We start from the raw sequence: 16,816 nt of genomic DNA on the forward strand, positions 1-16,816 counted from the left end.
AATTGTTTTCTATTTCAGGTGATATATCTGCAGAAGAATTGTTCAATATGTTTTTTGGTGGCGGGTTTCCCACTGGTAAGCATTTATTCTTTTCTATTTCTCTTCCAACATTGAATTACTATACATTTTAAATATATTTAATGATCTAGTATTTTTTATCTTAATCTATTGAATGCTGTAAAACTCAAATTAACCTCTAACTAAACTAAAATTTAACTATTCAGTTATAGATTTGGTAGGAAATTGGAGAACATATTTTGATTTAAGGTAGAGGTTCTCAACATGGATGGTACTGCCCCAAGGAGGTGCTGGGCTTGTTGAAAGGGGCATTAGACTTTAGGTGGTGGTGAGAAGGGCAGTAAAGTAACTTAATTAACTTACTAAATCTTACTTATAGTAGTAACTATACTATACGTGAAAAACTAGTAATGGTTGTAACTGGCACCTGTACCAGTGTCATGTGAAAAGCACCCACTCTTGGAGTGGCTTGCCTTAGGAAAGGCATCCAGCTGTAGAAACCATGTCAAATCAGCCTGGAACCTGGTAGAGCTCTCTGGCTTACCAGTTTTCAGTCAAACTGTTCAACCCATGCCAGCATGGAAAACAGTTGTTAAGTGATGATGATGAGATCTCATCAGACACAGGGAAGTCATTAACTTGCTATGTTTACAGTAAATTGACAACTTTTGTCTTTATTAAATTTTTATCATTTCATTGTTATAAGCTTGTACAGTCTAGTTTTATAGTAAATTTTACTAATTATCATCCATGTTAAGTTTAGTTTAGTTACCTCATTTTCCACTTAGGTGAATGCTAGGCATAACTACTTAAAAAGGAGAGAGGGACACGCTACAAAAAAGAAAAAGGCTAAGAACCACTGATTTAAGGCATTAACTATCTTGATATCCCAACACAGGTGCGGTTATGTATTTTTTGTACTGAGCTACTACTAGCCTGTTGAATTCAAACGCCTTCTACATGGGTGATAAATTTTGAATTCACTTTCAGTTGGTTCTTTAGAATCAAGAAATACATTTGTATGTATGACACATGCCTTATTATATCGAAGACCTGGAATTCAGGGACATTTCCAATGCATAAAAGTTGTATCATTTGAATTCCCTTTTCCATGTTGCTTTGAGCGTGGTCGTTGCCAGTGCCGTCTGACTGGCCCTCGTGCCGGTGGCATGTAAAAAGCACCCACTACACTCTTGCAGTGGTTGGCATTAGGAAAGGCATCCAGTAATAGAAACCTTGCCAGATCAGATTGGAGCCTAGTACAGCCTTCTGGCTTGCCAATCCTCAGTCAAACCATCCAACCCATGCCAGCATGGAAAACAGACATTAAACAAACGATGGTGATGATGTGTGTAGTACATGAACGTATATGTATGTGTGCATATATATATATATATATATATATATATATACACACACACACACACACATACATATTTACATGCATACATATATATACATACATACACATAGGTGTGGGCATGGCTGTGTGTTAAGAAGCTTGCTTCCCTTCACATGATTCCGGGTTCAGTCCCACTGTATGGTACTTAGAGCAAGTGTCTTCTACTATAGCCTTTGGGCCAAGCAAAGCCTTGTGAGTGGATTTGGTAGATGGAAACTGAAAGAAGCCCATTGGGTATATATTTATGTGTGTGTGTGTGTGTGTATGTTTTTGTATCAGTGTTTATCCCACATCACTGCTTGACAACTAGTGTTGGTGTGTTTATGTCCCTGTAACTTAGCAGTTCGGCAAAAGATGTAACTTAGCAGTTTGGCAAAAGAGACTGATAGAATAAGTACTAGGCTTTAAAAATAAATACTGGGGTCAATTTGTTTGACTAAAAAAAATCCCTTCAAGGTGGTGCTCCAGCCCAGCCACAGTCAAATGACTGAAACAAGGAAAAGAATATATATGTAGGTGCACATGAATATGTGCTTGTGTTTATGCTTCCTTGTACTGACATTAACGCACTTATTATAAATAGTCACCATCCATACAAAATAGTGTCTTTGTTTGCAATCTTTCCATAAAACATGTTTGGTCATTGAGCTGCTTTATGTTGGAAAGACAAAAAGAAACATTACTCTGCTTGGAGACATATGCTGGATGTGACAGGAAGAGCATCCAGCTGTAGAAGACTCTGCCTGAACAAATTTTATCTGACCCATGCAATCATCGAAAAATAGGCATTGATGCTCTGGTGATAATTGTGAAGCCAAGATGGATCTGAATTTATATTATTACCTTTGTGACATACTTTGAATCTGGAATTATAATTGCTCATTTCCTTTTCCAGGTAATGTTTATGTTCACCGGAGAACCCAACATAATGGACAGTATCAGAGGGCTGCTCAGTCAGAAGTAATTATTCCTTCATATTTAAAATTTTGTCATTTATTATACGTACAAAAAAAAAAATTTTCATTTTAACAATTTTTATCAGTATACATTTATGCAGTTTTGTATTTCTTATTAATGGTAAAAGTTTATTAATTTGTCTATTTTTATTTTCTTGCATATGTTTTGTTGAAATATATCAGGATTTAACTCAAGATTTATCAAAGTTTATTCATAATTTATCAATATCATTTCACAAAAATCCTTATAATATTAGTAACTTCGGTTTCATTCTGTAAAAATGTACTCACACACACACACATGCATTCAAAATACTGATATATTTACATCAAAATCCAAAGCTGAAATGTTCCTGAATTATTTCCAAGTCCTACTTTTGCTCATTTTAAAATTTTGTACTAAAGTTATCAAGTTAAACATATCTTAAAGAATACTATTGTTTCATAGAGCAAATGATGGAACAAATACACATGCCATGATATGTTGCCCTAACAAAAACAAATGCTTAAAACTACTAGCAAGCTTACTATATTTCTAGCACATAACTACAATGTATTGGTTGTAGTTGTTGTGACATGGAGTGTATTGCTATCTCGGGTGAAATTCTGCTTGTGTAATACTTATTCTTTCCAAAATAGATTCTTGTTGTTGAGACATATGTAGAGAGTTGCATATCAGTCAAAGCCATACACTTTGAAAAATCTATTAAAAAATATCTCATTTAATCTAAGAACAATATTTATTTATATTAACCCTATAAAAGGGTAAAAAACACCCTTCAGTCATGAATGACCATGGGATTGCACCTAGAAAGTTCCTCTCTAAGGCACATGTCCAGGTAAAGTTGTTTATAGAAGACCAGCAGTTGGCCATTGCATACCAGCCTCCTCTCTCCAAGCTGTCAGTGTTATCCAAGAGAAAGACAACGGTCAAAACAGTTGGGCGTCAATAACTTTGCAACTCATTTCTACAATTGGGTGAACAGGAGCAACATGAAATAAAGTGTCTTGCTCAAGAACTCAAGAACACGGCCTGATCTGAGAATTGAACTCACTACCTCATGATTGTGAGCCTGACACTCTAGCCACTGAGTCATGTGCCTTCACTTAACCATGTCAGAACAATCTTTATTTTGATACAGTTCTATATTTAAGAGATGAGGAATTATGTACATTAAATACATTTAACGGATATTTGTGCCCATCTTGTTTGTTGTTAACACAACATTCCAGCTGATATACCCTCCAACCTTCATCAGGTGTCTGAATCTGAAGAAGAAGAAGAAGAGCCACCACCACCACCGCAGGAATGAGAACCCATGTTCGAAATTTCCCCAAGACACCTGATGAAGGAAGGCTGGAGGGTATATCAGCTGAAACATTAACAACAAACAAGATGAGGACCAATATCCATCAAATGTAAATTATGTAAATAATCTTTATTTAGTTTTATTAATTATTTTCAATGAGTGTCATAACTGGGTTAAAAGTTAATGGTAATATGGTATAAGTTTGTGGAAAAGTTAGATTTATGAATATTGAAACTGATTATCTGAATATTTTCTGTCATGATGCCTGAGTATTTAGAAAAAGATATGAATTTAAAAAAAAAAAAAAACTCTGATGAAAGACATTCCAGTCATGCTTATTCCATTCTATTTTTAAATCTAAGAATAAATTATCTGATGTGTGCTTTGTTTTTAAAAGTGAATGTGCTGCCATTTTTAGTAGGTAACGTAAGTGTATAGAGCAACATTCTCAACCAGGGTTCTGCGAGAAAGAGTGAGATGCTTAGTGGCATTTCGTCTGTCGCTGTGTTCTGAGTTCAGATTCCGCCGAGGTCAACTTTGCCTTTCATCTTTTCAGGGTTGATAAATTAATCAACTAGTCTCCTCCCCACAAATTTCAGGCCTTGTGCCTTTAGTAGAAAAGATTTTTATTATTATTATTATTATCATCATCATCTTTCTGTTTAAATAATTTTTTTGTCCAGAGTCAAGGCCACTTTTCTTTTTTTTTCCTTTTTTTTTTTTTTGAGGGAAAGAATGTAGTGAGCAGAATCTTCCACTTATTATTGATATATATATATATATATATGAATGCTAGTATAGGTTTATACTCAGACGAGTGAAGTACAGATTAGATATAGTAAAGTTTCTAATCAAGCATTCTATATGATTCAATGATCATCTTAATCTTTTTCATCGTTTTTTTTTTAAATTACAATATGGGTTTCATTTACCAAACACAAAACCAATTTTGTTTGGTTAAAGATATGTTTAACTCTTTAACATTGAAATTACTTTGTCAAATGTAATGCTTTTTTCTTCACATTGACTTGAATTAATCATGAATTAGCTCATAGCTCTGTGATTTTAATCATATGGCAGTCTGTTTTTAGAATGACATCGTAAAGTAGATGTGAAAGGCTGGACCTTGCTGGTTTGAACATAAAATATGTAGTAAAGGATTAGTGCTAAATGTAGTAAAAGTGGGATGAGTAAAATAACTCAGCTTATAGGTTATTTATTCATTATATGTTGCAGCTTATGAACAATAGCATTGTTGGTTATGGATTTCCAATGGGCCAATCACTGGTTCACAACATTTATGATGGCCAGAGTGACAAGGGATTGTTTAGGCAAGTCAGGTGGAACAAATATTGCTAGGCACTTCATTCAAAAGTGCTGGCTTATTGGGTTTTTTTTTCTATGTTGTTTACATCTTTCATGAAAAGATGTATGTGTATATGTGTGCATGCACGCATAAATGAACTTTCACATGGTGTCTGTCTACCAAATTCTATAAACAAGCTATTGATTGGCATAAAGCTATAGTAGAAGATACCTGCCCAAATAACTGCTTGGTGGAATAGTACCTGGAGTTATGTGGTTTGGGAGTGAACTTCTTAACCACTCGGCCATGCTTGCACTGAGGTTGTGAGTTCGTATCCAGTGCAAGTATTTCATTGTTTCAACACAGCACGCCAAAAACCACTAAGTGTTTCTCTCATGGAATCTATCCCAGTATAGTTTGTTCTAACAGAACATTCATCATCATCATCGTTGACAAATTCTATGCTGGCTTGGGTTGGACAGTTTGACTGAGGTTTTGAAAGCCAGTAACTGCACCAGGCTCCAATCTGATCTGGCAATGTTTCTACAGCTAGATACCCTTCCTAATGCCAACCATTCCGAGAGTGTAGTAGGTGCTTTTTACATGTCACCAGCACAGGAGCTAGCCAGGCAGCCTTGGCATCGATCATGTCTGGATAGTGCTTTTTACATGCCACCAGCACGGGAGCCAGTCAGGAGGCATTGGTCATGTTTGGATGGTGCTTTTTATGTGCCACCGGCACGGGAGCCAGTTAGACAGCCCTGGCATTCAATCATGTTCAGATAGTGCTCTTTATGTGCCACTGGCACAGGAGCCAGTCATGGGGTACTGGCATCAGCTACGTTCGGGTGGTGCTTTTTACGTGCCACTGGCACAGAAGCCAGTGAAATAACTATTACCACTCAGTATTAATACTACTTCTGTTGCTAATATATATTTTTTAAGGAGCCCACTGGCTAATCATGACACCAGTGCTTATTCGGGCACTGTTTTTCTCTGTATATTACTGGTAAGGAGATGAGTTACTGCTATCTCTAGCGGTTAAATCTCCATCATTGACAAAACCAAGGAGGGTCAAAATCATGTGATCTGGTGGTTTTGGCACTGGAGATGGTGGAGATTTATTTCCCTGCTAGCGATATAAACAAGAGCATATTTTGCACCAAAAGCCCATATGAGAGTTTCTCTCATGGTATTTACTGCAGTATAGTTTGTTCTACTAGAACATCCATGTTTAAGTGAGGACAAGTATTATCTCTTGGTATTAATACTGCCTCTGTCAGTAATGTATATTTTTTAATAGTACACTTTATTCTACATTGTCTCAGTTCACCCATCTGTTGGGGATAGGTCAGTTGATGGAAGCCACTATCACACCCTTTTGTTATTATAACGAAAAGTATATTATATTTATTAAGTCTGAAAGGATGAAACAGCTGGGTCATGTAGGATTTGGACTTAATACATTGAAGTATCTAAATTACACAATATAATTTGGAATTTTTATTGATTTGACCAAAGAATATCTAAGAACCACAAGTGAAAGAGTGTTGCAAGAATTTTTGAGATGCAGGAGAGAAAAGATTTTATTTTTAAGTAAAATGTAATGGCAGTTAACAACCGCAAAAGTCTGTTATAGAAACAAAACGGAATTTATATCAAAGCCACATTCACACATTTATAAATAATATGGCATTGAAATAATCATGCTTTCTTCATATGCCAGATATGTCTTCAGCAATCTTATTTGGAGACTTTTACATGCTCCAACAGCTGGTGATCTTTCATAAAGCACAAATATACCCTGCTAAAATATTTCTCCTCTGAAATAAAGCATGCACATACATACAGATGCATGCACATGCACACAGACTGCATCTAATAAAGATATGTTTGCTTAAGAGAAACTCACTTGAAGAAATGAATATATTATCAAGCTCTTTCTTAAGTATCTCTTACAGCTTCTGTAATGACCTGTGCTCCTCTATAATGCTAACTCATGCTCAGCCAGTTAAACCAATTCAATTTGCTTGCACCTCCTTTTGTATTGGGCTAGACCCTCTACTAAACACTAATTCTTCTTACCTCAGAATTGTATTTTCCTGCAACTTATTCCTTACTCAAAATTTCTTGCTATTGTCATCAATTCAAATTAAGTAACAGCAATACTAACTTCTTCCCTTTATCCTGATCCTTGTTTTGAAGAGAGCCATGGGATCTATTAGATTTTGTAATGTATGTAAATGGCAACAAGATGAAAAGTGCTGTAGGTAACTTCTGTGCAAAAAATTGCAACTAATGGAAGTTGTATTTTGGAAGTGGTAACTAAAGTTGGCATTTTTATGTATTTTGATTAAGTATAGAGGTTTAGATAAATTCTGACATTGTAGCATTTTCCAAAACTTTCTAAGATATTGAATAACTATAGTAATGCTAATGAGCAACAGGTATATAGTAATTAAGTGTGAAATTCATTATATTGACTAAATTTTAATCTCTTTTCTTTCTTTTCAACAAATTATTTTCTTTAAGGATATATAGAAAAAGTTTTGTTTTACTCTTCATTGAATGTTAAGCAAGAACACTTATGCTTCTTTGGGGAGAGAGAATATGAGTGGTATTATTTCCATTTTGCAACCTAGGTAATAGCACCCTTCATAGTCTCTCTCTCTCTAGACAAGGACAGGTGTCAGAAACAGATCTTTTTACCCCTCGTTGCAACATAAAAAATTAAATTCTTATCTGAATGAGCTAAAAGTTGTCTGTCTGTGTGTGTGTGTGTCTCTCTCTCTCTCTCTGAAGAAAAACAACAACAAATATCTTACAAACTATAGAATTTTCTCAATAAAGCCAAGAAAACAAGATGTTTTATAAACACATTCTACCAGTATACGGAGTTTAAAAGTGTTTAGTTACGTGGAAATTATTTTAAAAAACTGCCGTTCAAACCGAAAAGATCCGAATGTCTTTGGTTATTGGATTGTTGGAACAGTGTCCCTTGCTCATTTCATATAGTTGTGGTTTTTCAAAATACATTTCAAAATTAAAATTGAATAGAGCAAATTTGATAAAAGTGGACCCACAGTGTCATACAACTAAAATAAAACAGAAGTAAATTAATTTTAGTGTTAAAATTGCCAGTCTATAAGAGAGAGAGAGATTACTTAAGTGACTTAAATGGATGATACACAGGATTGGTTGATACTTTGTCGGTGAAAGAGTATTGTGCTAATTTTGTGATATTTCCCACTGAATAAATGAAAGTTTGAGATGAAGTAATTAGATTAGATCAAATAAAACATGGCGTCACAAGTGAGATGATAGTAGATTGATATATGTTGAGAGATGCTGTATTACACAGTCGGCTATGCATAATAAAATCACACGATGGATTAATGATGAATTAATCCTTAAAATTTATTGATACTGTTAAAAATTTAAGTTAAATGATTTGATAAGTTAATGAGTGCTTGTGTGGTTAAGAAATTTACTCCGCAAGTTTCCGGTTCAGTTCCACTGCATGGCACGTGGGCAGTTGTCTTCTACTGTAACCATGCTTCAACTAAAGCCTGTGAGTGAAATTTTGTAGACAAAAACTGTGGAAGGTCATGAAAGGAACCCTTCCTATCCTTGAGTGGTAGATGTAATTTGTTGCAATGTTTAACACCAACACTTTCCTGGGTGCCCTTTTAGAGAACTTCACTCTATTGTAGGTATTCAAGTCAGGTTGTCTGTCTGGAGGATAACTTCTTCTTTTCTTTCCAAAAGTCTCAAAAGCTCTGGGTAAAGCCACAGACATTGCTTTTTCTCTTCTGTCATTATATATATATACCAGAGTAAACACATAAATGTGAAACAAGGTGGAAAAAAGAGTACTCAAATACCAGAGGTAGAGTAATATGCTTTATTTAAAAGCAGCAGAAATTTAACAAAAGCTGTTACTCGGAGTTTCATGTTCCCGTTCGTCAGACAGTTTTGTTAAAATGGAACCGAGATGACAATTTGATCTGCTGCTTTTAAATAAAGTATATATATATATATATATATATATATATATATATATATATGAGTATAATACATTTTTACTACACAGCCACAGCAGGAAATGTATCAGGACATGAAATGTAAAAGCCGGACTAGACTACTTTATGCGCAACTCCATTGTCTCCCAAGACAAAAAGGATGCCAACAATATATATATATATATATATATATATATATATATATATATATATATAAGAGAGAAAGAAATCTACTCCTGATTTATATCATTTAACAAAATATTGTCCATCAGATTTAATGTAATTGAAAAGTTTTTATTTAAACCTTCAGCATTCAGATTACTCTATCAAATGCAATTCTTACTTATTCACATTGTTTTGAATTAATCAGGGCTTATCTTGTATCTTTGAGGTTTTGATGATGTTGTGGTATATTTTTAGAATGACATTGTAGGGTAGATGTGAGAGGCCAAATCTGGCTGGTTTGAACATATTGACAGATAAAATGTTTGAGACAGATATGGCTGGTTCAAAAGCTAAAGGGTTATTATATATGTATGCATGTGTGTAATCGTCTGTTCACCTGTCTATCTATCTACATATATCATCATCATCGTTTAACGTCCGCTTTCCATGCTAGCACAGGTTGGACGGTTTGACTGTGGGCTGGCGAACCAGATGGCTGCACCAGGCTCCAGTCTTGATCTGGCAGAGTTTCTACAGCTGAATGCCCTTCCTAAAACCAACCACTCCGAGAGTGTAGTGGGTTCTTTTACGTGCCACCGGCACGGGGGCCAGTCAGGCGGTACTGGCAACGACCTCGCTTGATATATATATATATATTACTTTATATAATTATAATTAGGGTTCAGCAAAAAAAATTTGCTTTACCACATACCGAACTTTTAGAAATAGCAGCCAAAGAACTTAGCTATTTCTTCCACTATAAGAAGAATCTCCCAGACAATATATACTCAAAAACAATTCATGTAGGCTTAGAGGGAAAAATAACGAAAGTTTACCCGGGTGAACTTTGGTAGAATTATTAATTACTAATTAATTAATTAATTTTACCCTTTATTATTATTGATATATATATATATATATATATATATATATATAAATTTACTTATTCATGGGCACAAGTATGGCTTGAGTGGTGAAGAAGATTGCTTTGCAATTTTGAGGTCTTAAGTTTGGCTCCTCTGCATATCATCTGGAGTAAATGTCTCTATCATCACCTCAGATTGAACCAAAATTTGTGAGTGGAATTAGGTAGAGGGGAAACTATACAGAAGCCTATTGGCTGTACCATGCCATTCTGATTCTATTCAAGAATTACATTAAAAGTACATGTCTGGAATACTCAATTGCTTGCACACTTATTCAGTGTGTAGATCATTCAGTTGATTGAACAATTAAATGCGCATCTCATATATGATGCAAGAGTCCATCATATATGAGATGAACAGTATTAACACTATAAGTATGGTTGATTGCAAAATGGATAGTGGTATTATCAATTGGATGAATGTATTTCAGTTCATGACTTTTAAGGCTTAATGACTTTTTGTTTTTTCAAGCACCTTACAGATAAAATAAGTGACTTCCCAAGTGATATTTTAACTTTAATCTGCTTATGTTTATTTCGGATCTTCAAACATATTGTCTGTTAACCAATTTTTAAATATTTTATTTTATTTTATCATCATCTGTTTTTGCACACAATCATGAATGGGAGAAAGTTTGTAATTCTCAGTACCTTGCCTTCTTGATGCCATTCAAATGTAGAGAATTATTGTTTTCTTTTTGTCACAGATGGAAGCAAGCAGAATTAATGTACCTTACCTAAGGCACAATATGATAGTTATAAGGTTTGAACTTGCAGAAAACAATCATTATGAATTTTATTATCAACAAACTTTTTTTTTTTTTCGCTTCAGAACGTTTGTTTTTATTTTTAAGACAATCACTTCATTACTAAGTGCCATTTCTGTAAAATCAGTTTGGTTCCTTCAATTATGACAACTCTGCAGTTTATTTTAGAAAAGGATGATATTATATTTTAATGTCGGCTCCATACTGATTAGATAATACAGTTCTTTATTTAAAAGATGAGGAATTATGTACATTATTTACATTTGATGGATATCTTGTTTGTTGTTATCACATTTCACCTGATATACCCTCCAGCCTTCATCAGGTGTCTTGGGGAAATTTCGAACCTGGGTTCTCGTTCCTGTCATAATTCTGTTATAGGCAGCAAATTGGCTCAATTGTTAAAGAATCAGATAGACTACTTCATACTATTTGCTCTGACTCACTGTGCTGTGAGTTCAGATTCTGTCACAGTCAACTTTGTTTTTCATCCTATTGGAATCAATAATGAAAAAAACACAGCTTAGGGGAGGGTTGACACAACTACAAGAATATCCCTCTGGATAGCGTTATCTTAATTCTAATTGATATATAGTGTTCGTTGTTAATAAATACTGTCTAGCTCAATGCATTGATTTGCCTGAGGGTCTATAATGCTACTAAAGTGTCCCTGCATCTGAATGCTTTATATTCGTTCCAGCATAGGGCTGGTCTGCTTGGGAGGTTAGCTTAATCTGTTACCTGGTTTAACAGCCCCATCTGGCACCTTGGGTACCTTTAATGGAGTTGACTCAACTGCAAGCATTTGTGCCATACTTTTCCCTTTTCTCCACTATTTTTAGAGGGTCATATGCAATGCCTTCATTTTAAAGTTTTAGGATTTTTGCACAGTATGGTATGAATTAACATTCAGCAAGGTTTCATATTTTGCCAGTTAAATTAATTACCCCAGTTATATTACGAAAATCAAAAGAAGCTCATCATCATTTTCACCATTTTCATAGCTTTAATGTATTTTACTTTCATACCAATATTGTTATTTTAAATAGTTTGTGTTACAGCATTTTCATTTGCATTGATCATGTATTGTATCTATAAGACCCCAGTGATCAGAACTCATCTAGCTACTGAATTTCTTTGGCTATACCTTTACCAATGGTATTTTCCATTATTAACATGTTATGTTTTTCATTTATCTTCCACAATCTATTCGTTTTACATCCACATACAGTTCTCTTGCCTATACCAGTGTCTACCTTAGTTTTTATTTTGTAAGTTACCTCATTCCTTCCCATTTGCTGTAGTTCCTCAGCATGTTCTACTCTTGTTTCCCTACTATACAGCACCACACTTCTTATTGCCTCATATAGTCTTCCTTTCATGTAAAAAGATAAACTTGTTGTTACCAATAGAAATACTCATTTCTTAAACACCTTGAATTTTAGCTTATATATCCTCTCTTGATTCAACATTATGCTGCTTAGGTAAAATTTATCTGCTACCTTCAATGAGCCATCAAAGAAATTCATAGCTGCACATATTTAACCCATTACTTCTGTTACGTCTAAAATTTTATTTCACTACACCTTTATTCGTGTTATTTGCTTTTGGCTATTCCTTTTTTACCAATTAAAGCCGCTTCTCTGATTCCTGTTGCTCTTGCAACTTTTGCTGATCTGTACTGTTTGCCTTGAAAATTCACCATTCCAAATCTTGAATTTATTTATTCAGATTCATCAGATTCTGCCATGAAGAGCATGTATCAGGGTGTAAGTTTTAATTGTTGTTAGTGAATAATTTTTTTACAGTTCTATTTGGTATGGAAATAGCTGGTCAAATATTTAGGTACACTCACAGGTTCACCACTCTTGAATGTGCCATCTTGTATCCGTTTCATACGTAGTGAATTGACAGAATCAGTAGAGTTTTGGATTGAATGCTTGCGATATTTGTTCCAATTTGTGTTCTGAATCCAAATCTAGCCAAGGTCAACTTTGTCTTTCATCCTTTTAGGGTTAATAAAACAGTCCCAATCCAGGGCAATGGATTGGCAGAACTGTTAGACAATTGGGTAAGATGCTTTGCAGTATCTGTTCCAGCTCTTTGCAGTCTAACAGCAATGCCTGAACCAACACTGGTACCAAGTTTTATCAGCCCAAGTCAGCAGCCTTTCCTTTGGATGAACATTTGTAACATAAGTGCATATATATAAGACTTAATTGCATACTTAACTGCTAATTTCCTTAAAACATATCCTGCTCTTAACTGCATATACATGTAAAAATGTACAGGCAACTTTGACAGATGGAGCCCCTACCCCTGCTTCAAGGTCACTCTCTGCATTTTGTTATTCAGTGGTTTGTGTTCAGTATTTCCTTTATTTTAATTCTCTATGTTTGTATATAGGCATAGGGTTGGCTATGTAGTTAAAAAGTTCACTTTGCAACCATAAGGTTTTGGGTTTGGTAACATTGCATAGCATCATGGACGAAGTGTCTTCTATTATAGCTTTGTCTGTGAAATTAGGTAAATGGAAACTACAGATATCCAGTGTGTGTGCATGCGTGTGCACATTTGTATCTTTGCATTGGCGTCATTTGGGCATCAGTGACATTTGTTTTGTTTTTTCCTGAATGAACAATACATTCTGCAACTCAGCAGTTCAATAAGTTGTTTATGCTAGTGGAATGTTGTACCTTAATGCAAACAAGTAAGGGTTAGCATCAGGAAAGGTATCTGACCATAGAATGCTAACTCAACAAGTCTCAACCACCCCATCCCCCACAAAAAAAACAACAAATAGAAAAAGTGGATGTAAAAAAAATCAAGATATGTTTGTATATAGAATATATTTATAAGTAATCTGTCTATTCATGCATATCTGGCTAAACCTTGGCTCCAGGTACAAAATCAGTCAGTAACTTACAGTGACCTATCTAATAGGAATGCTAACCTGTCTTATCTACATAATCAGTTGTCCTTTTAGATTTTCCTATACTCTTGTTTGTGTTATAGAGTTCTGCAAACATCATGATGTCATCATTTCCTTTTGCAATCGTTGCTTTAGCTTTGTAGCCTTAGTTCTATGCCTATCATTGAATGCATCCATCTTACACTTTCTAAAATTTTGATTCTATTGATTTGTGACAGAAGAATGTTCTGTTTATTAATTAAGTTAATGATCAGATTTATTAGCTTATCTCACTCATTTGTGAACCAAGTGATCCTTATCGACATGCTTGAAGGGTGAAAATGCATCAACAGATCTTAAATTCAATATTTGCGTTACACTTTTGTCAATTTCACTGTTTCAATCAGGAGGGTTTTCTATACACCAAGATCTTACACTATGTTCTTTTTTATTAAAACACTTTAATTTGATATCAAGCTTTTGATTTCTATTTCTATGAAATTAAATATTATTTTAAACTTTTTTTAATAATCTGTTTATTTTCCCTGAAGAGAAGAAAATGTACTTAAGTTTCATAACCATATGAAATATTTGTTAAAAATATGTTTGCCTTAACTTTTTTTTTTACCTGAGAAAAGCTTAGGCTAAATAACAAATTCTTTATACCATGACATTTTTTTTTTGGCTATGGGTTGGACAATTTGTTGCTACTATTTTCAACAGAAATTCCGTACAAGGCAACGCCAGTTTTTCGTTTACAAATCTAACTTGTCCTCCTCTGCCACTCGAAGTGAAAAGAACAAGCAAGTTCCCTCTAACAATGCTGCTGCTGGTATTGGTAGGGCCTTCGTATTACGTACACGGGCGGTAAGCATTTTGTACTAGATAAGAGGGGACTTTTCTATCAAAGAAAATGTTTTATTTTTTTGGTTTGATATTTGATAAAGATTCTCTCTCTCTTCTAGTATTCAAACTGGAATGCCACTTGTTTTTTTGCATGTTGTTATCGCTGTTTGCTTAAATATATATGTAACATCTTTGTACAGTTCTAAGAAATTGAAACACTCTTTTAAGGATTTAGCAAAATTCAACATATTCCAACGTATTCATTTGATTTCTATGATTGGCATTTCAAATTTTATTGCGGATTACATATAAAACAATTTATGTGCTCATATTATATAACATTTTTCTTGAAGTTTTAGATAACTTTATTCAAATTATTTTTTTCAATGGTTATATTTATACATCTACATTAACAAGATTATATAGTAAAAATTATGACTAATTTAGCTTTTTGAACAAAACTTTTGTCAAACATGTATACTTTTCCCTGCTCAACTTTAGATTCAATACTCTTTTGTTTATATTTATATATTCATGATAAATTTCTGTATATAGAAAATTAAATATTTGTTATTTACTTACTTTCATAAAATGACATTATTATACTGTTCAACTGAAAGTCATGACCTTGTTTATTCAAGTGTCACTCATTTATATGAATTAAATACATGGAAGACTGTAACCTATATTTGATATTTAGTGTCAGTATCAAATACAATAGTTTATTTCCACTACTTTCAGATTAGCAAGGGCTTGTATGAGCTTGGGTGCATGTGAAAGAGAGAGGTGGGAGGTATTTGAAGCAGCATTCTATTTCTAAAATTACACCAGTTGTAAAATATGCTACCTTTTTGAGATTACTCTTCACCTTCTGTCACTTGCTGCTACTTTCTCTATCAAACTCTACTCTTTAGTGCATTCGTCTTTTTTTCGTCAGACCCATAGTCATATCAGGCATTAGCAATTCTTTCTTGAATTTTTTGTTGAAGGAAGTTAAGTTTCACACTTGTAAGAAATAGAAAAATATATTGTCTTAATTTATCTGTATATAATTTTTAATGAGTGGCTGTGTGGTAAGTAGCTTGCTCACCAACCACATGGTTCCGGGTTCAGTCCCACTGCATGGCATCTTGGGCAAGTGTCTTCTACTATAGCCTCGGGCCAAGCAAAGCCTTGTGAGTGGATTTGGTAGACGATTTGTTGTATATATAAATGTGTGTGTGTGTGTGTGTGTGTTTCTCCCCCCAACATCGCTTGACAACTGATGCTGGTGTGTTTACATCCCTGTCACTTAGCGGTTCGGCAAAAGAGACCGATAGAATAAGTACTAGGCTTACAAAGAATAAGTCTTAGGATCAATTTGCTCGACTAAAGGTGGTGGTCTAGCTTGGCCGCAGTCAAATGACTGAAACAAATAAAAAAAGGAAAAAAAAAAACCCTCTGACGTTTAAACAGGCCATATTGTGTTTTATGTTCAGACCTGCCAGATCCACTCTCTTGAACCTATCCCAGAATATCATTAAAAAAATAGACAATTGCATCAAGTGATTAATTCAAAACAATGTGAATAAATAAGCATTACATTTGACAGTAAAATAAATGCTAAAGATTTAAGGAGTGCTTTTAACCCACCCTCACCCCACCCCAAAAGGTATGCTTAAATTGTGAAGCTTATATAAGCCACATTATGATTGCCCTGTTAATAATGCTCTTTGTGCATACATCACAAAAAAATATATACAATTGTTTTGTTAATATTAAGTAGCAAGGTATTTTAGATAAATGTTTAGTTCTAACAGTTCTTTTGAATGTTTAATATTTTATTATGACTTTTGTCTACTTATTATATGAAATAACAGTAATTAGTGTTGTTGATGCTTCACAAACTAAACTTTCATTAATATAGGATATGCAACCTACTCTTGTGATTAAATATTAATTCCACATTTTGGTGATAGGACCATTGTGAAAACCTATTATATCAACCTTTTCTTGTAACTGATTCTAATGAGTTTGTAAGATTGGTACATCACTTGTAGCTATTGCAATCATAATTTTTTTGTTTCTTGCTTTGACTTGCCTTAACTCGTTATAGTTTAATTTGATGCACTTGTAAAATCTATTAGTTGTTCTTCTCGACATTGATTTTGTTTATTTCTTTTGTCATTTTATCTGGTTTAAAAAGTTA

General features: G+C 34.1%; 1 protein-coding gene across 2 annotated transcripts in view; it reads left to right on the forward strand.

Annotated features, from left to right (window-relative positions):
- LOC115212893 (dnaJ homolog subfamily B member 12) overlaps window positions 1-16,816 on the forward strand; it is a 65,976-nt gene that overhangs the window by 32,010 nt on the left and 17,150 nt on the right. The window contains exons 5-7 of one of the 2 annotated variants that reach the window (XM_036504097.1): window positions 19-75; window positions 2,316-2,380; window positions 14,506-14,649. In XM_036504097.1, the coding sequence (XP_036359990.1) occupies window positions 19-75; window positions 2,316-2,380; window positions 14,506-14,649 (266 nt within the window). The remainder of the gene's footprint in view (window positions 1-18; window positions 76-2,315; window positions 2,381-14,505; window positions 14,650-16,816) is intronic. The other variant, XM_029781689.2, reaches the window with a different exon arrangement.

This window comes from Octopus sinensis, linkage group LG6, assembly GCF_006345805.1.
Source record: "Octopus sinensis linkage group LG6, ASM634580v1, whole genome shotgun sequence".
Taxonomy (NCBI): domain Eukaryota; kingdom Metazoa; phylum Mollusca; class Cephalopoda; order Octopoda; family Octopodidae; genus Octopus; species Octopus sinensis.